At 39.0% G+C, this 25,110-nt stretch overlaps 4 protein-coding genes across 9 annotated transcripts; all 4 read left to right on the forward strand.

Annotated features, from left to right (window-relative positions):
• The first annotated feature begins 585 nt into the window (after positions 1–585).
• LOC112177021 (ras-associated and pleckstrin homology domains-containing protein 1) lies at positions 586–3,403 on the forward strand. Its single transcript, XM_024315182.2, has 4 exons — positions 586–938; positions 1,058–2,260; positions 2,827–2,907; positions 3,002–3,403. Exons 1-4 carry the CDS (start codon positions 756–758, stop codon positions 3,161–3,163), a joined length of 1,629 nt encoding a protein of 542 aa, XP_024170950.1. The 5' UTR covers positions 586–755; the 3' UTR covers positions 3,164–3,403.
• A 6,825-nt stretch (positions 3,404–10,228) lies between these two features.
• LOC112176583 (probable serine/threonine-protein kinase SIS8) lies at positions 10,229–18,383 on the forward strand. 3 transcript variants are annotated; one of them, XM_024314581.2, is made up of 13 exons: positions 10,235–11,537; positions 12,749–13,186; positions 13,536–13,639; positions 14,064–15,307; positions 15,399–15,439; positions 15,895–15,963; positions 16,115–16,215; positions 16,747–16,825; positions 16,921–17,019; positions 17,113–17,181; positions 17,534–17,583; positions 17,681–17,857; positions 18,000–18,383. In XM_024314581.2, exons 1-13 carry the CDS (start codon positions 11,037–11,039, stop codon positions 18,109–18,111), a joined length of 3,084 nt encoding a protein of 1,027 aa, XP_024170349.1. In that variant the 5' UTR covers positions 10,235–11,036; the 3' UTR covers positions 18,112–18,383. The 3 variants fall into 3 exon arrangements, with proteins under 3 accessions (XP_040366659.1, XP_024170349.1, XP_024170350.1); XM_024314582.2 differs by having other exon boundaries at positions 11,400–11,537; positions 12,730–13,186; XM_040510725.1 differs by lacking the exons at positions 16,747–16,825; positions 16,921–17,019; positions 17,113–17,181; ... (1 more) ...; positions 17,681–17,857; positions 18,000–18,383 and adding an exon at positions 16,550–16,580 and having other exon boundaries at positions 10,229–11,537.
• Positions 18,384–18,515: 132 nt separating this feature from the next.
• LOC112176587 (peptidyl-prolyl cis-trans isomerase FKBP17-2, chloroplastic) lies at positions 18,516–19,887 on the forward strand. Its single transcript, XM_024314590.2, has 3 exons — positions 18,516–19,033; positions 19,178–19,222; positions 19,336–19,887. The coding sequence occupies exons 1-3, from the start codon at positions 18,672–18,674 to the stop codon at positions 19,691–19,693; spliced, it is 765 nt and encodes a 254-aa protein (XP_024170358.1). The 5' UTR covers positions 18,516–18,671; the 3' UTR covers positions 19,694–19,887.
• Positions 19,888–20,456: 569 nt separating this feature from the next.
• Positions 20,457–23,353, forward strand: LOC112176586. 4 transcript variants are annotated; one of them, XM_024314586.2, is made up of 10 exons: positions 20,457–20,618; positions 20,696–20,765; positions 20,999–21,066; positions 21,270–21,331; positions 21,427–21,508; positions 21,609–21,842; positions 22,339–22,467; positions 22,550–22,611; positions 22,691–22,807; positions 22,923–23,339. In XM_024314586.2, exons 1-10 carry the CDS (start codon positions 20,568–20,570, stop codon positions 22,969–22,971), a joined length of 924 nt encoding a protein of 307 aa, XP_024170354.1. In that variant the 5' UTR covers positions 20,457–20,567; the 3' UTR covers positions 22,972–23,339. The 4 variants fall into 4 exon arrangements, with proteins under 4 accessions (XP_024170354.1, XP_024170355.1, XP_024170357.1 ...); XM_024314587.2 differs by having other exon boundaries at positions 20,459–20,618; positions 22,929–23,339; XM_024314589.2 differs by lacking the exon at positions 20,457–20,618 and having other exon boundaries at positions 20,711–20,765; positions 21,248–21,331.
• The last annotated feature ends 1,757 nt before the right edge of the window (positions 23,354–25,110 follow it).

Below are 25,110 nucleotides of genomic sequence, written 5' to 3' on the forward strand. Positions count from 1 at the left end.
CATGAAACATCAAATAATTTAAATTGTTTTCAATTGTTACGTGTCATGAAACATTAATAAAACTCGAATATTAGAAAATTACCTTTTTCATTTTTTCAAACTTTTGTTTTAATTAGCCCGAAAAATAAAATGAAATTATAATATGATAATTTCAATAGCGCATTTAGTGGGACTCTGTCAAATTAAACAAACAAAGACAAAGCGCATTTACTGAAACGAAGTTTACTCACTTGCCAGTCACTTTCTATTAGAGAGCAACTCGAATATACGAAACCTTCTAGTTTATTGGTTGCACTTCACTAATAATGGAAAAGCCAAAGGCACATAGAATTGTCCCAAAGTGCATTGAAATTGGAAAGCACGCTCAAATCCAGGATATCCCTAAACGCAGGGGTCAGATTTAGAGTCCTTGTAGAGGAAATATGGTTGAAGACTTGGAAATATGGTTGAAGACTTAGAAGTGTAAGGACTGTAGTGCAAGGAAAATAAGATTGTCTGGATATTTATGAATAAAGAAGAAAAAAAAGGGGAAAAAGACAGAAAAGGGTCCGCGTCATCTAAATAAGCCAATTTCAACGGTGGGATTAGAGTATTAGACCTTCCCCTACGCTCCCAATCCCATCAAATCCATCATCTCCTCTCCTCTGTAGTCTACTCTGCTTCTCTCCGATCCATTCCCCCAGTCCTAAACTTTCACCTATCCCCTCGAACACCCAAGTCCAAAGTCCTAAACTTTCACCTTTGGATTGTCACCCATGGACCCACCACCTCCTCCGAATCCCAATCCTTATCCACCGCCGCCCATCCCCACCTCCGCCGCCACCATCTCCGCCGTCCCAACCGCCGTGGAACCTGACAACAACGCCGCCGCCGCTCATGTAGCTGCCAACCCCACTCATGCTCCTGCCCCTACTTTCAACCACCCTCCTTATGCTGAGGTGAGATTAAGCCGACACTCCACTACCCTCCCCTCCCCACTTGAGCTAAAGTTGGATTCTTTTTGTTTGTTTTGGTGAATTGATTTGGATGTTTTTTTTTTTTTTTTTTATGGCTGCAGATGATATACACAGCTATTGCAGCGTTGAAGGAGAGAGACGGGTCGAGCAGGAGAGCTATAGCTAAGTACATCGAGCAGGTCTACCCGAGTCTCCCACCAACTCACTCGGCCTTGTTGACTCGCCATCTCAAACGACTCAAGAACTCTGGTCATCTTGAGATGGTCAAGAAGTCGTACAAGATCCCAGGCCCTCCCAGATCTGACGCTCCGCCTCCTCCTGCAACCGACTCTCCTGCTCCTACCTCTGTTTCCTCTCCCGGGCAGCCCCGTGGCCGCGGCCGTCCTCCCAAGCCCAAGCCGGAACAGCAGCAGCCACAGTTGATTGTTTCCCAACCGCAGCAGCATCAGTATCAGCAGCACATTTTGCAACAGCCCATTCCGATTCCGCAGCAGCCAATTCCCATTCCTCAACAGCCATTTCCTATTCCCCAGCAGCCAATTCCCATTTCTCACCCGCCATTTCCCATTTCTCAACAGTCATTTCCCATTTCTCAACAGCCGATTCCCTTTTCTCAACAGCCATTTTCCATTTCTCAACAGCCGATTTCGGTTTCAATTCCAATTCCAATTCCAATTCCAATTCCGCAACAGCCAATTCCCATTCCCCAACAACACCCCATTGTCCAGCCCAATTTTCAATCTTTTCCACAGCCCACCCTGCCGCAGCAGAGCTTTCCCGAGCCCAATGTTCAGCAGCAGCCCAATTCTCAGCCCATGCCCGTGGATGAGCCTAAGAAGCGACCCGGCCGCCCACGCAAAGCTCCGGCAGCCCTTGCCATAGGGCAGAATAGCCCGGTTGTGTCAGCCAAGAGGGGCAGGGGTCGTCCACCGGGGTCTAGGATGTCAAAGAAGAGACCAGGCCGTCCTCCCAAACCCAAGACTGTTTCGAGTGTTTCGGGTTCTAATGGCCTGGTGAAGAGGAGGCCAGGACGTCCCTCCAAAGCTGAGCCCAGGACTGTGTTTATTCCATATGCTACTAATGTGCCTATAATTGGAGCATTTGAACAGACCAATGGGCCCGGTGCAGTAGTCCCACAACCAGCACCAAGGCCCAGAGGTCGGCCCAAGAAGGATAAGTCGGCTGCCGCCTCTTCTGGTGTGGCCGCCGGCAGTGGTAAGCCACGGGGTAGACCGCCTCTGGTTCCGGGGGTGGAGCGGCCCAAGTTAAGTAGGAGTGGGAGGCCCGTGGGCAGGCCCAAGAAGGTAGTCCTCTTCTTTCTAATAATCTTCCAAGTTGTTAATTTTGTAATTGTTTTGTCCCATATTCCCATAATGAGTAAAGTTTTAAGAAATTACGCTACATGAACCTAGTGCCAGTTGTACTGTGTAATTTAGTAAACGGAAAGATTGTTAATGATTTACAAGAAAATATAAATGTAGTATTTGGTTGGTGAAATGAACATTAAGATGCTATCAAAAACAAATATAGGAATGAAATGTTAAAGAGAGTAAGTGAGGTGAAAGAGGAAGAAATGTAGTGATTTGATAATATCTAGTAGTTTTTGTATATATATTTCTTTGTTTGGTCAACTAAACAATGAAAGGGACATTTGAAGGTTCATTCCGATAAGGACCTCATTACTAACAATGCCCATGTACATGTTGAGTTTGACAGTTGAAACCTCATTATTTTCCAAAAACATTGACATTTTTATGTGGTTGTAGGGAAAACTTAATATACAAGTTTTGTTTTTGTTTTTTAATTCTTTTTCCTTGTATGATAATATTATTGTTCGGAAATTTACTGCCATTGTCCTATGTTGTTGTAGGATGCATCACTGGCAATAACTGCAGCACCTGATCCAAATTTAGCTGCCAATGCTGAATTGAAGAGGAAACTGGAATACTTTGTAAGTGGAATAATCTCAATTTCTATTGCATATCAGCATTAATGTTTTGACTATAATAATAGTGTTGTTCATGCTGTTACTACGTTGTTTGCAGCAATTAAGAGTGGGGGAAGCTGTTGGCGTGCTAAAACCTTTCTTGAACAATGAAAGCACAGCTGGTGTCGCTGCTGCAATCCAAGAATTAGAAGGGCTTGCAACCTTGGACATCACTGCCCCATTAAATATTGCAACTCAACAGCCAGCGCTCCAAAGTTGAGAAAGCCTTTACTTGTGTTGTACCTGTTTGTGAGATGAAAAGCACATATGAGGTAAAAAAGGGTCTGTAAAGCGAATAGGAGGTTAGCATAAACTAACTGTCTTTATCGGTAGAGATGATGACCTTGTCCATTTAGTTTGTTGTTTGTGCAATTTTAGAATGACCCATGACTCATTTGTTCCTTTGTACTTTGTGATTTTTATTCAATTTGAGAATATTTGATCATCTTCAATTCACTCATTTACAGGCAAGATCTTACTGTCTGAGTGAAGCAATAAGGTTCATAGGCCTTTGCTCTTATTAGAATCGTTATTAGGCTCTTGAAGAAAGTTAAAATATTATCAGAGTGAATTTTACTTTGAATTATATCAAATGCAATCCTTCATAGTTTACAGTAATTTGGGATGTAGTGAGCTATATGTTTTCAAACCCCCCCCCCCCCCCCCCCCCCCCCCCCCCCCCAAAATAAATAAATAAATAAATAAAAAACTGGTGTGTTCGCACGCATACCTAAGTGCTGGTGAATGAGATAAAGTGGAGACTATTTGGTCAGCTCATGAAATTAAGGAGGAAGTTTGTCCAGAACTTTTGGGGGAGATGGTAGGGGAAAAAGTAGAGAAAATTGGTTTTCCATGTTATCCGGAGAGGGTCAGAGGGACAATTGTAGCAGGCAGTTGGTAGGGACAATGGTGTTTCAGTATATGCTTCCCCTGTATCTATCTGAATCTTGCTTAGCATGGCCTGGGCCATTAGAACTTAGAATCGTGCTGTTAGTTTGTGAGTAGATGGTTGCTTCTTAACAGTTTGGCAAGCAGTTGCGATAATCTCTAGTGTTTGCTTATGCCGAGTACTGGTCTGCGAGTAGATGATCCCTCATTCTGGTTCTTGTTGCAGGCTTATACATGGCCGTAACATAGGTAAGCGTATAGCATATTCCATTCTGAATGTTGTGGCATTGGGATTGCTCAAACGTTTATATTATTCTGGTTCTTGTTGCAGGCTTATACATGGCCGTAACATAGGTAAGCGTATAGTGTATTCCATTCTGAATGTTGTGGCATTGGGATTGCTCAAACGTTTATATTATTCTTGCTTTGAAATGGATACATGCACTTTGACGATACTTGGTATGCTGTGGTAGTATTTGTATTTCATGTGATGGATGTTCGTATGAGTTAACAGAAACAGCTCAGAGCATATTCTTCTTCGATTTTCTTCTGGTAGTGTAAGAAATTAATCACAGCAAAACTGCAATGGCCTAGTAACTCTTCAAAGAAGAGAGCTAGCTGCTTCTTCCGATGTCAACCATCCCATCCCATATGGGCCTATATTTCTTATGTCCAGATGTTTCCGCTGACCCGTTACGTTACATTCTGACATCTTTTGGGCCTGCAAGTGAGCTCGGTTAGTTTAAAGGACTGATAGTGTATTTGATATAAAAAAATAAAAAATAAAATAAAACACCGATAGTTAGGAAATGGCGAAGATATGGTAAGAAATGAGCCAAAGGGAATGGAAATGCCCTAAACAAATATAGATGAAAATTGTTTGAACACAAAGAATTGGCTACTTTTGCTGTCAATTCCGACACGACCCGATAACACGACTCAACACCCGCAAGAAATAAAGTGGGTTGAACCCTTATGATTAAAAAGCGGGTTGGTGGTGGGTCAACCCGCCATGACCTATTTAATAAATGGGTCGGTCATGACCACCCACCAACACGAAGTGAACCCGTTTAACCCGATTGTGCTATGTTTCTTCTTGAAATTTTGGACGTTCGGATTATTTGATCATAGGATTAGACAATTTGAAATATTTGGCTTTTTAATTATTGGATTTAATTATTCATGAATTATATAATCAATTTATGCATTTTTTTGTTAAATGGGTCTCATTGTTAACGCTTAAATGAGTCATTTTGTCTAACAAAACACGACCTATTTATCAAATGGGTTAAGCGGATTGGAAACGGGTAACCCGTTTAATAAATAGGTTGGGTTTGGGTTTAAATTTTTGACACGATTATTAAATGGGTTATGTTTGAGTTTATATCTTGCGACACGACAAATACCTTGACCCGACACGAACCCAACCCGACACGACCCCTTGACAGCCCTATTTAAAAGAGAATGTGCTCGTTCACGCGCTTGAGAGCAAAAGTGGTTACTTCCGTCCTGTCCGGCGGCGAGCCTTCCGCCGTCGTCGGACGAGCCTTTATAGGCCCCTTGTGGGTCTGGAGCGAGCCGGAGTCCTCAATTGACGTCTGGTTCAGATCGAGGAGTTTGCGGTGGCGGTTATTGTGGTGAGGACGGGGGAGATCGTGGCAGCTGTCGGGCTTTGGTGTGCCCCTCGGTGGTCTGGTCGGCGGAATGGCATGGTGGAGCGCGTCCGGAGCCTGCTGGGTGGAGCTGCAGTCGTGGTGGGGCTGCTTGGGTCTAATCGGATCTATCCGATCTGGGTCACATCTTTTCGATCTGATCTGGGGATGAATTTCTTTGGCCGCGGATGTGTGTTTCCATGGCGAGGAAAGGTTTGAGGAATGATGCTGGACGGTGCAGGGGTCATGGATGCGTGGATTGGGTCTGTTCAGATCAATCCGATATGGTTTGGTTCTCTTCGAACTGATCTGAAGTTGGGGCTGTTTGACAGGGACGGCGCTGTTCCGTGGTGCGGTAGGGAGGGTGGAATGATGATGGCAGCAGTCTGGCGACTCTGGCGACGCGGTGCAGTTGGTGGCCTGTCGGTGGTGGGGTTGGGCCAGGCTTGGATGGCATCCTGGATCTCCCTTGTTTCCTTAGTAGAGGCTTGGGCTTGGGCCCTTCTTTTGGGTCTGGCCCGGGTTGATTTTTTTATTTATGTTTTTAATTTTATTTCTATTAGTTGGTTAGTGTTGTCTCACCTTCGGGGTGGAATAAATCCCTACATCTATTTTGTAGGACAAGTCGGGCTAAATGCTTGTGCGTGCACTCTAAGTGTCTTGTTTGGCCTAACGAGGCGACGATCAATTAAATGGTCTCAACCTCCTAGTGTCAGAATGAAACTAAGTGTCGTCGGAATTATTTTCCGGCGGCAACATAGTGGGAAAGCTGTGATTTTAGTAATTATGCTTTGTTGTAATCGAGTTATCTTTCCAGTATGTCACCACAATGTCAAAGCAATTAGAGTAGTTAGTAGTGCACTCCTTGCTAATTTGTGCTTGTTAGAATACATGTATTTTGTAGAGACTCCTGATATTATTTCGGGAAATTCTCTAGATACTTATTGTAATCAGGGGTTTAGGCTCCAAGTCCCCCCCCCCCCCCCCCCTGTATTCAGTTTCATTAGTTAAGGCTTAAGGGTAGCCGCACAAGCCCTTTATTTAAAAAAAAAAATTTATTTGAACACAAGTTATCTTTATCATGACTTATCACAATGATTAAATTAAAAAATTATGTCAAATTTCAGAAGGTCTCATATTTTGAATTTTGATCAGTGATAATACGTAGACAAAATTAATTGAAGTGACTAAAGATATGATCAAAAAGGTAAATTACCGAAAACAAAACTTACAAAATTAACTAAAAAGGCTGACGATATGACCAAAAAGGCAAATTACCGAAAACAAAGCTTACAAATTTCGGTTTTGAGCACGACAGTTCAAATTTTGCTTCTCTTCTTGCTACTTTCGCCTTTTCTTTTTCTCTTTTGCCATATTCTAGGGAATTTTGCACGTTGATGGAATGGCAGAGAAACCCAGCTGGTCCTCCACTCCTCCACCTCATCCTCAACAGATATAAGCGATTGTATAGCACGCGCTGTCCCCTTTCCAGTCACAGTCATGGTGTTGGAAACTCCACCTTGAACTCCCTTTACGGTTTTCGATTGGATAATGCCATAACGACTATTCATCTCCCACTCAAAGGCAGCCGCAATTTGTTTTCCACGCGCCTCCAAAGTCCAAACACCAAAATTTTAATATTTAGTTTTCTTAATATAGAAAGCAAACTCCCGCCCCTGTTTGCATTATGAAGTATTCGAACAAAGACAAGCAAAGCCGCCCATGATTCTTGAGCTAATCCGGTTAAACAGTAAAATATTTCGGAACTTCAAAATGTTATAGAACTTTTCTGAATTAATAATTCACTAATTATTTAAAATTTTCACGTTTTTCTTTATTAATTAATTAGTTTCTTCAAACAAATTATTACAATGAACAAAAAACTTGTTTTCACATACAATTAAGCAGTAATGTTCTACATTATATGACAAATGTAACAAATAAAAACTTAAATGGCTAACTTAGCCCGATCTTGGAAATATCATATACGCAACGATTTTATGCTTTTGTTTTTTATAAAGAAGTTGAAATACTTTTATTCAAAAAAGTAGTTGAAATACTAATTGTAAGGGTATCTTTAATTTATGAATTCATAAAGAGTAGTCCATACATCACATTAGATGAGGAAGTGAGGAATAATAACACAAAGAGTAAATGAGTAATCATAGTATGATAAATGATGTGAATTATTTTGCCCAACAAGGAGGCAATGCACATGAGTACATGACGAACGAATAACTACCTTCACATATATAGGAGGCTTGCAATTAAAAACAACATTTTGACCTATCTTTGCTCATATATGATTCATTAGAGAGAAAATCGAACATGCATGACTTATCCTGATCATAACCTGTACCGTCCTATTTACTCTTTTTTTTCCCCTTCATATTCGTATATTTTTTAACAACTCAGAGGCGTTGTCGTTAATATTGAGATAAAAAAAAACCTAAAACCTAGCATATATGATGCATATTTTTCAGAAAGTAAACCTCAGATCATAGCATAAGTGTGTAATAAAGCCACTAAGAGTCTTTTTGCTTAGAGCTTGATGCCTTGATCAACAATGCTTTGAGGGTTAACGTACCATTTATACAACACATGCATGGGAATTGGGAGAGAACCCTTTTTTGAATATAGGAAAACGTAAAAACGGGTCAAACCAACCTTCTCTCACTTCTCCCCTCCAGAATATTTTAAAGAATATACAAACAAAATAGACATAATTTTGGGTCCAAATTTTCGATTTCAATCTAGCTATTTCTATGTTGGTGGCTTATAAGCAATCTCTTCGAAGGAAATTAAATTGCTGGAATAGCTAAAACGTGCCTGGATTACATGGTCTGACTTTGGTTGATTTTGACATTTCCGTAGGATAGAACAGTGAATAGTTGAGTTCTTTAATTCTGTTAATTGTGTTTAACAAGATTCATTCTCAGCTATTTAAGTATTGTTGTTGAGTTCCAATACTATTTCCTCGTTCTTTCTTTATTTTGAGGTCGGATCGAGCCCTGCTAATTAGGACAGCTGCAACAGGACAAAAGAGAAGGGTTTAATCAAGTTGTGATAACTAGCTTTATCATCCTGATCATCTCCAACTTTTTCTTTCCTCATCCTAAGATGGATAGAAAGAATATATAAAGCTTAACCTTATTTGGCTGTCAAGATTCATGAGCCAGCTTGGTAATCATTTAGTGATAGACCTACAAGAACCTCTGAAGTTTGAACAGCAAGGTACCTACTATTTGAAATGTTAAGTCGTTGTCATTTTGATTAAACAACAACGAAAAGAAAGAAAAAACTTTGGTCAAAAGAAAGAACAAACTTGAATCCATGCTTGTCAATTCGTCTTTTATATATGTACTACTGTGGATGTATATATCGCCAGACTAGAAACAGATCATATGCATGCGATTCCGATTGATTTGGATTGTCGACAATCGAATTCGGTATAGACACAAATGCACATTGTGTGCAATTGAACGACGCTCATAAGAAGAAATGTTAAAGTTGGTAAGTTTTGAAAGTAAAGAGTGTGTAATCACCATTTTACTTTTGGATCAGACAGAATTTTTTCGCCATGCGAGCTAGTTGAGAATGTAAGTGGATTGGTCCCGGCTGTAGTCCAGAATTTACAGGATCTCATCCGTGTTATAGATGTATGAACTAATCACTTACGTACGTTTGTTCATTGTGGAGATATGACTCCGAACACTCACTTTTATGTTTAATGGTCAACTACATTTCGAAGATAGCATATATCGAATAGAAAAGTAGATTTGTTCAACTAGATTCGAGGAGGGAACTTAGCAAATAAACATACATGCACGAAACTTGTGGAGGGAATATAAAACTTGGAAATGAAGAAAATATATAGGGAGCTCTGTCTTGGACGAATACATATGATTATCTAGGGCGGGTTAGATCGTTGCTGGACCACATCATGAGTTCTTGTTTATGGCAAATAGTAAATACACGATAAAATCACTCAAAAACTGATCAAACCAACTATATGATCTATCTAGAGAAATTGATCAAACTGAACTTATGTTGTAAGTCTTCATTTTATAAGCAAAAAGTTTTGAATTCGATTGATTATGTCTAAACACCCGAAATATATTATTATATTCATATCATGGTAATGCCCCATTCCTCACTCCAATGAGGTGACGAAAACAAATTCAATATAAGTATATAACAAAACTTGATTTCTCTATGACCTAATGACCCACAAATATAATAACAAAGATGTGAGGTCGTTGAATAATTATTGTGAAAAGAATAAACCAAGATAAGGAGGTTGCAGGTTGATCTCATTTATAAAAAGAGAATTATTGTCAAATAAAGGGACTCTAGAACAGTGCAGAAGCCATTGTAGCAAATAGCAGAAGCAGAAGAAAAAAAAAAAAAAAGATTTAATGGCAGCCGTTAAATAAAAAAGCCGGCTACAACAACAACAACAACACTGTCAATAATGCATGGAGGTTTTTAACTTCTTTTACAGCGTTCTGTGTAAGTCTGCGGATTCTCACCGCTCCCAGTTCCAAGTGGGTTTTGTCCTCTAGTTACCAAAAGCAACGGTTTATCATAACGGAAAGCAACAAAATTTACTTGCAATAGCAATAACTTGAATAACTTGTTCATTCTATTTTCTTTACCTCTATGCAATTGTTTTAGTTTTACCACCCAATTGCTGCCACCACCCTTCTGGTTTCTGGGATTCACTGGGATTGGAAGAGGGAGAGAGAGAGTTTAAATAATAGGGGAGATGGATTAGATAGGGAGTGTTGGTGTGAGCCAGTGATCAGTTAGCTGTGTGTGTGTGTTTGTGTTTCCCACCAATTTTTAACCTTTTTTATGGGACTGAAAATTCTTGAAAAGCTTCTCTCCCTATTTGCTCTCAAATCAAACAAGTGGGTCATTCTTCGAGGTCCTACTCTCTCTCCCACTTGCTGGTCTTTGCTGTCTGCTGCCTCTTCTATCACCTGCCCCCTCTTTTTCTCTATTTTTTTTTTTCAAACTATACCAATTGCTCAGGGTATTCTTCTCTCTCTTTTCCATGTTGTTCCTGAATACCAAGTAAGATCTATGAATGAATATTAGAAATTTGGGTGCTGTATTTTCTGTTTGCTGTGGTTATTGGAGGCAGCAAGGATCAAAGTTTTGATCTTTGATATATAAGTTGCGAGGTGTTTTGCTATTTTGGGCTATGTTTGGGTTGTGGGACTAGAACCCAAGAGTGGGGTTGTTCCAGTTTCAGCATCTGGGTGTCCTTGATATTGATAAAGCTTTACTGGGTTTTGCTTGGAATGGTGGTTTATGGCTTTTGGAGATGATGGGTCGGTTTTTGGGGATCACTTGTGGGGTTTAAACCCTTTAAAGGGGTGTTGAGGGTTGAAAGAAAGAGGCTTTTTTTGAATCACTTTGGAACATATTGGTGATATTGGGATATTGAGATATTGAGATTTCATGCTTGGTCCAAGACAATGGAGATGTTTATGGCCAGATTTTTACCTCTTTCGCATTCAGTACTTTAACTTATGATAGTAAGTTATGAAGAACCTTCTTAAGAAGCTCCATATCATGTCCAACCAATCAGAAGATTCAGCAGAGGGGTCTACTTCATCAAAGAGCAGCACTAAGGCTATTGACAAGTCGTCTTCCGAGACTGAGACGCTATTGCACTCAAGGTCCCAGCAGAGTTCTGAGCATAAACACTTGTCTGGGATATCAGGTTGGCTCAATTCAGTGGCTAATAGAAAGAGCCCCAGTCCCCCATCATCTTCAAATGTTATGAGGGGGGAGAGAATTGAGCAACCTGAAGCAGGTAGTAGGAGTGGTGGGGATGTTGTTTCGGATACAGCTAGGCGTGATTCGGGGTCTAGTACTTCAAGGGATGCTGATATAATGGAGGAGTATCAGATTCAACTGGCTTTGGAGTTGAGTGCTAGGGAGGATCCAGAGGCAGTTCAGATTGAGGCTGTTAAGCAGATTAGCTTAGGCTCTTGTGCTCCGGATAATACTCCGGCTGAAGTTATTGCCTATCGTTATTGGGTAAGTATTCTTTATCTACCAATCTGATTGGACTTGTTTGACTCATTGTTCATTGATTGTATGACTGATCAGGATCCCTTCATAATCTGAATTTGGAATTTATTTGGTGGTGTGTCTTTTGTACTTGAATGTGTATGCATTATCGTTTGTCTGCAGTGTTTTCGCTTTTATTAGTTCTGAAAGTTTACTGAAAATATTAGTGTTTTCGATAGATGATCATACTTCTAAACACTAAGATTTAGTTACCTTCTCTGCCAAAAGAGTTAAGAGATATTGTCTGTAAAGGTATTGGTGTCACCATCATTGCTCCTGTGATCCTTGTCCTTTAGGTACCCTTTTTAGTACCTTTGGTGTCATGAATAGACTCCAGACAGTTGATATCAGTAACCTGTTGGCAGTTTACACTGTTGTTGATAGTCCCTATCGACAGTGCCGTATATCATTGTATCATCAAAATCTACAAGTGCTGAAGCAGGAGAGGTTATCAAGATGAACATAATCAACTACAGTTTTCATTTCCTGACTACCCATATACATGGTTATACATATTGGACCCTTAAAACTAATAGCTCATATCTGAATACAATGTGAAAAAGAAGAAGAAGCCCTATTACATTGGGTTTCTTGTATTTTCAATCTGTATATACGGTTCTCTAGTAGCATGTCATAGCATAAGAAGTATGATGCAGCGACAGCTTCTGTCTTACAATTGCGCATTGGATATTTCAGCCTCAACCTGTATATATGTTTTAAGAAGTTGGCTTTTTTTTTCCCCCTTAAAATGATCATGTGTATATTGAAATGTCCTTGGTCTCTCTTCTATCTGATACTTGATGCTTCCATTTCTGTTGTGGAATGCTACTAGCTAGAATTCATGGTTTTTCAATGTAGCTTTCTTAAACTTTGAGTCTGATTGTACAAACTTTAGTCAAGGCAACTCTAAATCATGTACTATGCATTATTTGTGACCTGGTCCTTCCTGAACATATCTTTACAACCAAAGTCAGCTGATCCCTGCTATACCAGGCAACATGTAGCAGAATCGACAGGGAATCACTCTCTGTTTAAATATTTCCCTGATATTCAAAGATATTTAACAGACAGTCATAATATATGGTGCTGGTTCATATATTTAATTTGTTTCTTCAACTTTGTAATACTTCATTCCTTTCTAACCTGTCTCATATCGGAGACTTGTCCATTCTTCACAGAATTACAATGCTCTTAGCTATGATGATAAGATCATGGACGGTTTCTATGACCTGTATGGAATATTGACGGAGTCAACCTCAGAAAGAATGCCTTCCCTTGTTGATCTGCAAGGAACAGCTGTCTCAGATAATGTCAACTGGGAAGCAGTTTTGGTCAATAGAGCTGCTGATGCGAATTTATTGAAACTTGAACAGATGGCCCTAGAAATGGCTGTAAAGTCACGTTCAGATCTTCGGGTTACCGTAAACAGAAATTTGGTGCGAAAACTTGCTCTTTTAGTTGCTAACTCTATGGGTGGACCAGTTGCAAATCCTTACAACATGTTGAAGGCATGGCAAAATCTTAGCCAGAGTCTGAAAGCAACTCTTGGTAGCATGGTTTTGCCACTTGGTTCTCTGACAATTGGATTAGCTCGGCATCGTGCATTGTTGTTCAAGGTACTTGTTCTCTCTTTTATTCATAGTTGAAACCATTTTGGCCCTAGTTTACCTATTTATTTATTTATACTGGTCTCTTTACTTTATTATAAATAAAAACCTAAATAACATTTTATTAAAACATTTGAAGTGATTGAATAATAATTATAAGTTCTGATATTGTAAAGAGTTCTCAAAAGCCTGATATTAGTACCTGTTGCCTTTTGAGAAAATGATATATTAGAGCTGCAAGTATGCTCCATTCCTTCATATATCTTGCTTTATCTGTTTGCCTCCTAGTTTTTTATGATGTATTCTTGCATTACTGGGTTATTCATCACTAAACCTGTTATTTGTTGTGGTTAACTAGGCTTTGGCTGATAGTGTTGGCATCCCATGCCGATTGGTGAAAGGACAACAATACACGGGTTCCAATGATGTAGCAATGAACTTTGTAAAGATTGATGATGGAAGGTAACTTCTTTTACAAGTTTATTATATTTGATGCCTAGGCCTTGATTAAGTAGAGTATGGTTGTGCTTTTTCCTTTTTCTTTTTTTGAAAGGATAGAGTTTTGTTCTTTATTGTCTATGGTTAAAACATGATTCTTCTGCATGTATAAGGTGTGCTATTTGGGTATTCTAAGAATTCCTTGCTGATATTTATTCTAGATTCTTTTAGAGTAAATTCAAAATCTTTACAGACAAGAACTCTGGGATGGTTTGTGTTTGATCGTATTCTAGGACCGCACAGTAGAGCTTAGCCATAGATTGCATTCTATTACCAAATATTGCTGAAAACTTTCTCAGGGCATTGATCTGTTTATCTTTGTGATTTTCTCATTTGACATTGCAGAATCTTAATTTGTTTTTGAAGGTGTGTACAATGTGAATTTCAGGGAGTATATTGTTGATCTGATGGCTGACCCCGGCACACTTATTCCATCTGATGAAGCTGGATCACATATAGAATATGATGAACCTTACTTTTCTGCCAGTCCTTTGTCTAGAGACATTGACTCTTCTCATGTAGCCTCTTCCAGTAGTGGAATTGGGAGTTCATTTGAAGAACATTCAGACTTTGGGACATTAGACAAAAAATCCAGGTTAAGAAATTATAGTTCTGCAGACAGGGAATCTGAAGAGACAGAAGCTCCGTATTTTCGTGAAAATTTACCCAGACCAACTGAATGTGAGGAGGAATCCAAGATACCATCAGATGATTTGAGATACTCCTCTGATGTGGAGAAGGCGCTGGTGCACGAACTTCCAGGAAGGCCAAGTTATACACATGCAAGATCCCCTTCGTGGACCGAAGGTGTTAGCTCTCCTGCAGTTCGTAAAAAGAAAGTTAAGGATGTTTCAAAATACATGATTGTTGCTGCCAAAGAGAATCCAAATTTAGCTCAAAAACTTCATGATGTGTTACTTGAAAGTGGTGTTGTTGCTCCCAGAAATTTGTTTACGGAAATATATCCAGAGCAGTTAGATGTGTCAACGCGAATAGAAGATAAGGGGGGAAATAAGGAGAGGTTTGAAATGAAAAAGAGTAAAGGTCAAGGTGATATCAGTTCGACTCACTCTTTGCCTCCACTACCTCAGCACAGGGTGCATTCTAAAGCTAGTCCTTCAGGTCAGCCAGAGCATCTTAAGCCTGTGGAAGGTTTAGGGGTCAGCCTTCCACTTGATACTAGGGAAGTGGCTGGCCAGAATATCTCATCACAGTCTGAAGCAACTCCAGTTAAATATACAAAAAGTGTGCCTGTTGCTGCAGCAGCCGCAGCCGCGGCAGCTGTTGTCGCATCTTCTATGGTAGTTGCAGTAACAAAGTCAAGCGCTGACTCAAATATTCCTGTAGCAGCTGCTGCAACTGCTACTGCTGCAGCAGTGGTTGCAACAACTGCAGCTGTCAACAAGCAGTATGAACAGGGAACAAGAAGTGATGGGGATGCAGAAGGTTCTGGTTGTGAACCACATGGCAGTGGGGACCGTGAGCATGATGCTTCGACAGTTATCTCGGAAGGCGAGAGAGTCTCGGATCGATCGGCAGGTAACGAAAGTACAAGATCTGACATTGGTGATGATGTAGCAGATTGCGAGATTCCATGGGAGGATATCACCTTGGGTGAACGAATTGGACTTGGTACTGACCTGTGCCTCATGCTATTAAATTATGTACTGTTTTATAAATGATGTTCCCATTTCATGTCTTCACGCACCTCTTTTCACTCCAGGATCGTATGGGGAGGTCTATCATGGAGACTGGCATGGGACGGTAAGTTTTCAAATGCTAGCCCTTATGGTATTGTCTGTTATGTGTCTGATCCTTTAAAGGTTTTGTTTTTTCTGGCGTTGAGCCTGTATTCATATGTATCTATACCTTCTATAAAGACCCTTTTTAGTGCTTCAACTTCCTTTTTTTTTTCCTTTCTTTTTTTCCCTGTGGATCAGATCGTATGAAATGGCAATAGGAACTGTAAAACTTTCAGTAATGATACCACAACAGTGGCACAGTGAATTATTCTGTGAAGTTTCACATTAGATGATGCGAATGTAAATCAAGATGGAAATATGTCCTCAATCATATATGTATATACACCTTTTCTACTGGAAAATCAACTGCTCTGCTATGTTTCAGTATCCTCTTTGTCTTTTGGGTCCATACATGCTGTGATGTTGAACATATTTTCTAAGTACATATATTGAGCTTTTCACTATTTGGTTTTACAGGAGGTTGCTGTTAAGAGGTTTCTAGACCAAGATTTTTTGGGTGAATCACTTGATGAATTCAGAAGTGAGGTACAAGCTGCGGTCTTCACCCTTTCCTGCACTCTTTCGTGTTCTCTTTAATTTTTATGACATCGATCTCTTAAATAAGCAAAACCTTTATATTTACCTTGCTATTGTTAACTTCTGTCTATAAGAAGAGGTTATTTGTTTAATTTTCAAGGTTCGGATAATGAAAAGACTCAGACATCCCAATGTTGTTCTCTTCATGGGAGCAATAACTCGTGCTCCAAATCTTTCCATTGTTACGGAATTTCTTCCAAGGTATGCATGCTGGACTTTGGTATTTTTTCTTTCTGTTAATTCAAAAACCTAAACATTGTTTTATGGAATTGAACAAGTTTAATAGATATTTCTGAAACTAATGGTTTTTGATTCTTAATTATAAATGACTACAAGGAACTCCTTTGCCTTGAGAAATAAAACTTGCTGGGAGCATTAATATTTTTACCGAGCAGAAGAGAAAAAGAAAAGAAAAAAGAAAGAGTAAATATTTCATCTTTTGAGTTTCATGCAGAGTGATCAATAACAATTAACAACATTCTCTAAAGTAAACTATTTAACCTGAAGATGACTACTGCTGTACTCCTTGTAGCAGTGAGGTTGCATCATAAGGCTCATTTTTAGTGGCAAAATTAAAATGTATTGGTCAAAACACATTTACTTTTTGCAGAGGTAAACTACCTCTTTTCTGCTGTATTATACTTTATTATTTTGATTGGTATTATGTTAGTTATGTTGCATGATTTGTGAATAATCTTGAATGGAAACTTGAAGCATTGTTATGTTTTGCAGAGGTAGTTTATATAGGTTGTTACACCGGCCTAACAATCAATTAGATGAGCGAAGGCGCTTGAGGATGGCTCTTGATGCTGTAACATTCTCTTGTTCTTGCCTATTATTTCAATTTGAGCTGTTGTTGGTAACTTTATTTAGTATAAATTGTGTTTTGAATATTTGAATCTTCAGGCTCGGGGAATGAATTACTTGCATAACTGCACTCCAGTAATAGTACACCGTGATTTAAAGTCTCCAAACCTTCTCGTTGATAAGAATTGGGTCGTAAAGGTGGGTGTCTTGTATGTCTAGTAATATATTTGTACAAAGCTACTGTTTCTTCAGAGCCTAATATGACAGGGTAAAGCTTCTGCCTGTTATCAGGTCTGTGATTTTGGATTATCAAGAATGAAGAACAGCACATTTCTCTCCTCGAGGTCCACTGCAGGGACGGTAAGCTGCACCCAACAACTTGATCTTTCAACATGTTCTCAAGCCATGAATTTGGATTTTCTCTACTGGTTCTGTTTATACTCTTCATTTTCTGTGTCTCTGTCATGAGTGGTGTTGCATATGTTCGACTAGTGAAAAGCATGTTTATGTCAATGATCAATATAATCATAAACGATGCATCTGGAAGATGAAAATTTGATCATTCGTGTAGTCCTTAGGATATCTGAAAAGTATTGTTTAAATTCATTCATCCTTCCACCATCTTTTTAAACAACTATGCGCTGTTTTGGATCTGTCTGTGCCTTTTAAGGCAGGCCTTTTACTAAGTTCAAATTGCATAACTCTCCTTCAGGCTGAATGGATGGCTCCAGAAGTGCTAAGAAACGAACCTTCAGATGAAAAGTATGCCTATTTCTTCGTACCATATTTTATTTAGTTGATATTTTGAAGCCATATGCAGAGTTTCTAGGATAAACATGAAATGTGGTTTGATGTGCAGGTGCGATGTTTATAGCTATGGGGTCATATTGTGGGAGCTCTCTACAATGCAACAGCCATGGGGAGGAATGAACCCAATGCAAGTCGTTGGTGCAGTTGGATTTCAACATCGCCGTCTTGATATTCCAAATGATATTGATCCTGCAATTGCAGATCTTATTGAAAAATGCTGGCAGACGTGAGTATGCATTACCTGCTTATTTGTTGAGGCTGGGTTACATTCTTATTGTTCATAATTGCAGTCTATCAGTTGTGAATCAATTTCATTGTGTATTTAGGCAGGTGAATGAAGCTAATATTTAATTTAATTAACACTGCAGAGATCCAAAATTGAGACCCTCATTTGCTGAGATCATGGCTATCCTGAAGCCGTTGCAGAAGCCTATAAGTAGTTCTGCAGTGCCTAGATCTACTGCACAAAGGCCATCCTGAGTTACATAAGGCACAGCTGGCCATAATAGTAAATTTACACCACCGTGGAATATTGGCTCATTTCCAATCCAAAGTATGGATGGAGGCAAAGTTGCTGATCGAAGATCATGACCTAACATATACACTCAATTTTCATTTTCATTTTCTTTCCTTCTGGTTTCCTCTTTGTTTATGTATTCTTAACACTTGCGGCCATTCGCAATGTTGTACATTTGTTTGTAAAGAATTCATTGGCAATTGTTGTAATCAATGTTTTGAGTTTCCGGTGTCGACACTGTTGCCTGAACTGAATACAAGGCCAAAGAGGCAGTCTTGACAGTTTGACAGAAGCAATCCAGTAAAACACATGCTAGCTAATGGTTAAACGTTTTACCTTGTTTTGAAGGCAATCAATTCTTAAAGTTTTGTATGCAGCCAAACAGGTCCTACAAAAACCGAAAAAGGGCAACCCACCATTTGAAGTTCCATCACATACGAGGATAAGGTAGGGACCAAGAGCTACTTAAGGCAAGAAATATTTTATCTTCATCAGGATTTTATCACCATCATCATATCCTATAATGGCTGCCTTCTCTGGTTCTTCACCATTTCTCTCCCACACCTTAACAAGACCAAACCATTTTGCGTCATCACAAACACCTCCTCCTCCTCCTCCGCCAAATATTCCTTCACAACCAAACGCTCCAACACCACTTCAAAGTACAACTTCATCATCCGAGCAGCAAAAGCCTGTCTCAGTAAAAGTGGAGCAACAAAAGCCCTCCAAGACAAAGGCTGACTCTACAGATTGGATAGCTTCGAGCTTAACCAGGCGGTTTGGGCTTGGAGCTGGCCTCGCCTGGGCTACCTTTCTTGCAGTTGGTGTAGTCTCCGAACAGGTTAAGACCCGCCTTGAAGTCTCTGAACAAGAAGCTAACACAAGGTCTGTTATTCTGTTCTTACTTTCCTATCCTATCATCACTTTATGAGTTATGATGTTAATTGTAATGCAAGTAACTTTTTCCTTGGTACTTTACATACAGTCCTATATGTAACACTTCTAGTAACCATACAATGTGTTTTGCAGAAATGTTGAGAAAGAAGAAGAGGTAGTGTTACCTAATGGCATAAGGTACATCATGCTTTTCTACATTTGAGCTGCATAATCTCCTTCAATTTTGACCAAAACAAAAAATGTTGTTCTTTAGTCATCACCCAATTTACCTTAAATTTTGTGTGTGTTAGATACTACGAGTTGAGAGTTGGTGGCGGGGCAACTCCGAGGCCAGGAGACTTGGTGGTGATCGAGCTCAAGGGGGAGGTAGCAGGCACTGGGCAAGTGTTTGTGAATACAATTGAGAATGACAAGAAGAGGCCTTTGGCTCTAGTGATGGGGTCTAGGCCTTACAGCAAAGGACTATGTGAAGGGATAGAATATGTGCTCAGATCAATGAAGGCTGGGGGTAAAAGAAGAGTAATAGTTCCTCCAAACTTGGGGTTTGGAGAAAATGGTGCAGATTTAGGCCCTGGTCTGCAAGTTCCTCCTTCTGCAACTCTAGAGTATACTATTGAGATTGAAAGAGTCTCAATTGCACCAGCATAAACGTGGACCATTTTTGTCTTCAAAGAAATGTCTAGTCGCTTGATTATGTTCACATTTTTATAGACTTGTATCTTGTTCTCTTCTGCAAATGCAACATGAATGTATACCATTGAATAAGTAAAACATGTAAATCCGAAATATACATCGCAATGTTGTTGAGGTAATTTCATCTGAAAGTTACCATCTTAGTTTTAGTGTGTGTTGCTGTATCATTTCAATAAGTCTCATGCTATTAATATCGGGCATCAACACTTATGACTTATGTATTATAAACTTTTCTACTTTGAATGTGAGATCTTCATCCGCACTCATAACTTGTATCTTGTCACACATTTTCGGTTCTGATTTTCTTATTCAGAAAGAATAAAAAAAAAACTATGAACTTGTAATATTAACATTGTATCACAAAAAACTTATTATAGTAACAATGTAATATTATATTTTTCTCTAAATTATGATTCAGAGAAAATTTTTAATAAAGGTGATATGTCCATTCCACCGATTACCATTCAGAACTAAAAAGAAACGTTAAAATCAGAACACCTACAGTTGTGCACACGAAAATTTCGAACTTAAATACAAGACGAAATATGATTGGACGATCCAATGATAACATCCTTTGTGTTCTATTGACCCAATAGGCGGCAAAAGGAGACTGCCCCTCAAACTGGTTCCAGTCGTAGTTCTCTCTGTTTACTTCTGTTAGCTCCTCCCTTCATCCTTACGCAATAGGAGGGGCCCACAGGCGAGGATCTGGTCGTGGTAAGTAACGGTGTTAAAATTGCAGCCACACACTAGAGTCTATCCTACTCCATAAGACAATTTTCCAGAGCCCATAACACTTTGAATTCTCAGCAAAACCCAGAACGCTATCATGGGAAAAGTTTTGGACTCCCATTTCTTGGCTCTCACTGCCATTGTCACTGTAGGTTATGTTTCTTTCTGTAATGGGCTTCATTTTCTGTCACCAAATATCTGACATTTGGTGTTGTTTTGTTGAAGGTGGCGTATCAGTCGTTGTTCTTCGTAATCACTGCGCTTCTCAAGTTTGATAAAGTCACTGACTTTGCCGGTAATACTCATTTCTTGAAAGTTTCGTTGTTTATTTGCTGAGAAAGTTTAGATTCTTTACAAAGTACAAGTTTTTTTTTTTGGGGGTGAGAATTGGTAAATTCAATTTCATGCTGGGTTCAAAGTGAAAAACGAAATAGAGACATACCAGTACTAATTAGCAAATGATTGGATTGTTTGTTTGTCAAGAAAGGATGCATTTTTTTTATGCAAATTTCATGTTTGTTCTTGCAGGAAGTACCAATTTTGTTATACTTGCAATACTCACTCTGGTTGTCAAGGGCTCATGGCATTTCAGACAGGTACTATCTCTTCTGCATCAAAGTATTTCCACTGTTCTATGTTTAATTTGGTAAAAGAAGGAGCAATTTCATGTGTGTAGAGATATAAATTATGCTACATAGTCACTGTAGAAGCTGGTGAGATTGCTACCTTCAGCTGTTGCTTTAGTATACCTGAGATATCGCAGTATTGACTTTGCAGTTCTATTCGTTTTTCATCTCAGATAGTGTTGAGTTTGCTTGTGGTAATATGGGGTCTTCGTCTGGGACTGTTTCTCCTGATGAGGTAGAATCAATAAGCATTTGATATAAAAGAATACATCTCATTGAAGGATAAGCATGTGCGTGCAATTTTTCATTTTTAAAATGTTTGGTGATCAGAATTTTGCAATGGGGGGAGGATCGACGTTTTGATGAAATGCGAGCTAATCTTGGAAAACTGGCAGTATTCTGGATATTTCAGGTTTTGTAACTCTCTTTTATTCCAGGGTTTAATAAACATAGTTGTGTCTTGCATTTCCTATGAGGGATTTGATTCTTGAACTAGTCGACTTGTTGTGCAGGCTGTCTGGGTATGGACTGTGAGTTTACCTGTAACAGTGGTTAATTCAAGCAACAAAACACCATCTCTTCAAGCTGCGGACGTTATTGGATGGATTATGTGGTCTATTGGTTTTTTGGTTGAAGCTACAGCTGATCAGCAAAAGCTGGTGTTCAAAAACTCTCCTCAAAATAGGGGAAAGTGGTGCAATGTTGGACTATGGAAATACACTAGGCATCCAAATTATTTTGGTGAGGTTAGTATTCTGATGTCAGTTAATGCCACTATTTTGGAACTGATGCTACACTTTCTGTTTAATGTTACTTCAATTGTATACAGCTCTTGCATTGAACATTTTAGAACCCTGAATATGACAACATGAACTTCTTCCACATGCATGTATATAGAAACTGATGATTCTTTTGTGGATGGTTATAGTTTCACTTGCTTAGTGTTTCCATGGCAGTTCTGTGTTTATATGCCATCATTAAACATGCAAACCTTATTAAAGTTCAGAACCTGAATATGACAACATATTTTTGAGGTATCCATAGGTTGTAACTGATTGGTTATGTCAACTGCAACTTTCTTCATGTGGCTTGCATTGTATGCCTCACATACTTACAAACTATGAGTATACGAGAATCACAGAATTTGGAATTGTGGAAACATTATTCATCCAACAAATTGTAATGTATTAGTTTCTTTGGTTTCATGCTGTCAAAGATAACATTGATAAATTTTGTGCTCAGATATTCCTTTGGTGGGGAGTATTTGTGGCTTCCACACCTGTATTGGATGGTGCAGAGTGGCTGGTAATTCTTGGACCGATCTTTCTCACGTTGTTACTTCTTTTCCTCAGTGGCATACCATTGCTAGAGGTTTGTTATTTCTTCTGCTCTTATTGCAAAACTAATGTTACTGAAAAAGACTTACTAATGCTGTATGCTTGAACAATAACAGGAATCTGCAGATAAGAAGTATGGAAATATGGACGGATATAGGCTCTATAAAAGATCAACCAGGTTAATATTAGCTTCTCTTTGGTACATGTTTCTCTTGAGCATGAATTGTAGTAACCGTGACCAACATTTTCTGTTTCAGCCCTCTAATTCCGCTACCCCCGGTCCTGTACAAGAACTTGCCCTCGTGGTTCAAAGGAACTTTTCTCTTTGAATTTCCCCTGTATAGTCGTAATCTTCCTCAAGAACCACCGAACTGGTGAGGCTACAAAATGTTAAGAAGCCTTAATTTGTCTTGAAAGCATATCCTTTTTACTTGCTTTACTTTTTCATATGCCAAATAATTATTTTACGTCATTTGCCTTTTGTGCAAGGTGTAGAACAAGCCCGATAGAAAGAAGCGACGAATTGAAGATTGGTTAGGACCTAGATGAAACTTGAAATACGATCATGTATTTAACTATATATAACTCCAATAACAAGTGAGGCTACTGAGAGATGGCAAGTGAGGCTAATTGTGGGCACGGTCAGTAAGGTTAACGGTATACATTCCTATGCCCATCAACGTCCATGTAAGCGAGGCAAAGGATGCTAGCGAGGACTATTTATCTTAGTCCTCTACCCACCTTCTACTTTGTTACCCTAATTTGCTTCTGTTACGTACTTCTAGAGCAGTTTCTGAATGAACGCAATTCATTTACAAAACATGCTGCAAATTAAACCTTTGCAGATAATTATACAATGTGTCTCGAGTGGGTGCGAATTCAGAACAACTGAAGCCCTAGCACATCTTTCGTGAACCTAATTCTGCTCTCAATGCATGATTCTCTCTATACGTATATAAACAGCCCCTAATAGTATTGTTCCACATAAAAACTTAATCACAACTGCAATATCAAGAAAGAAAGCAGAGGAAACATATATGGAACAAGAGGGATGCAGCAGCAACTCCACCAGTAGCAGTATCAGAAGGTTCAGAGAACTAATTGCTAGGTCGAAACAAACCCCAGATCACCCACCTTACTCTGAGGTAACACAATTCTTTGGCCAATCCACGCTAATTAACTGTGTGACAACAGACTAGTTCCCTCTTTCGTTTTCAAAATCAATAATGGGCTGCATGATTGATTGAAGATGATATTGAAAGCGATTGAATCATTGAATAATGAGGAAGAAGGTAACCTAATCAACAAAGGTCATATGTCCGCCTACATTAGGTCAGAGTTCCATGACCTGTCTTGGTCTCATGAAAGCCTTCTTTCTCACCATCTAGGCAAGCTCATTCTCAGAGGCCAGGTTCTAACTAGTTCTACTGGTTCTTACCGGCATCCGAAACCAAAAACGTGATTTGGTGATCGACTTGTAATATTCTCTGCCAGGTGCTTACTAGTTCTACTGGTTCTTACCGGCTTCCCTAGACTGAAAACGTGATTTGGTACCTCGATTTGTAACATTCTTTGGATTGTGGGAAGCTTTTTTGTGGAACTGAAAGGCCAAATACTTTATACAAGGAAAAGGCATATATGCATGTGCAATGGGTTGATAATTAAAGTCATCAACCACATGCACTCAAATAGCTAGCTAACTTGGTGTGGTTAAACTTTGTGAACCGATTGAATAGGATATTCTAGAACAATAGGATGTACTATTTGCAAAATGAAAACTCAATTGTTTAGAATAAGAGGCTAAAGAGATTCAATTTTTCTTCATATTAGCTCAAGATGTTCTCCAATTACGAAATATCAAACATAAGAAATGAACTTTCTATTTTCAAATGTTTAATATGCAAATCAAATATTGTAGCTTTAAAATATGTAACCGGAGGCCGATAGGATAAGCTAAAACATCAAAAAGCAAAAAAGAGCTTGGAAATTGGCCTTTTACCAATAATGCATGTGTTGACAAGCATGTATCAGAACAAGGCATCACGGTAGTGGAAATGCTGGATAGCCTCAAAATCAACATCAGAAGTGAGAAAGGAAGAAGAGGATACACAGTTGGAAAATCTAGTTCAATAGGATTTGGTTGGCCACCAAACTCGATTGTTTAGCATACACTTTCTGAACTGTTGATTATGATGAAAATCAAGTGTTCAAAGTCAATCATCCCTTCTGATACACAGCATATAAATTGCTGGCAACCCAGTTGTCCCAGTTGATCAAATATTATTCTGGACTTATATCTTGCCCTTATCCATGTCGAATCAGGGACTTGGTTTCATGGAAATAAAAAAGATGAAATTTATCTCAATGTTTGATTATATAAGTTTTGAAAGAGAAATTAAGCTTCTTTTTTTTTTTTTGAAAAGGGGTTTGACACTCAGCCTAACTGAAAGACTCAACTCCATGCATTCTTTTATTTATTAAAGACAAATTAGGTTTTGCTGCTTAGAAAAATTGTAACTTTTCCACTTTTAAAGAATCAGAAGTTGCCTTAGGTGCAATTTTCGGACTTACTTTTCGACCTATCTTGTTAATTGCACTCCAAATAAATAAATTTCAAAGATATCAGTGTCTAAATCATTTTATTTATCTCGGGATGGAACTTCAACCATTTATTATT

Source organism: Rosa chinensis, chromosome 7 (assembly GCF_002994745.2).
Source record: "Rosa chinensis cultivar Old Blush chromosome 7, RchiOBHm-V2, whole genome shotgun sequence".
Classification (NCBI taxonomy): Eukaryota; Viridiplantae; Streptophyta; class Magnoliopsida; order Rosales; family Rosaceae; genus Rosa; species Rosa chinensis.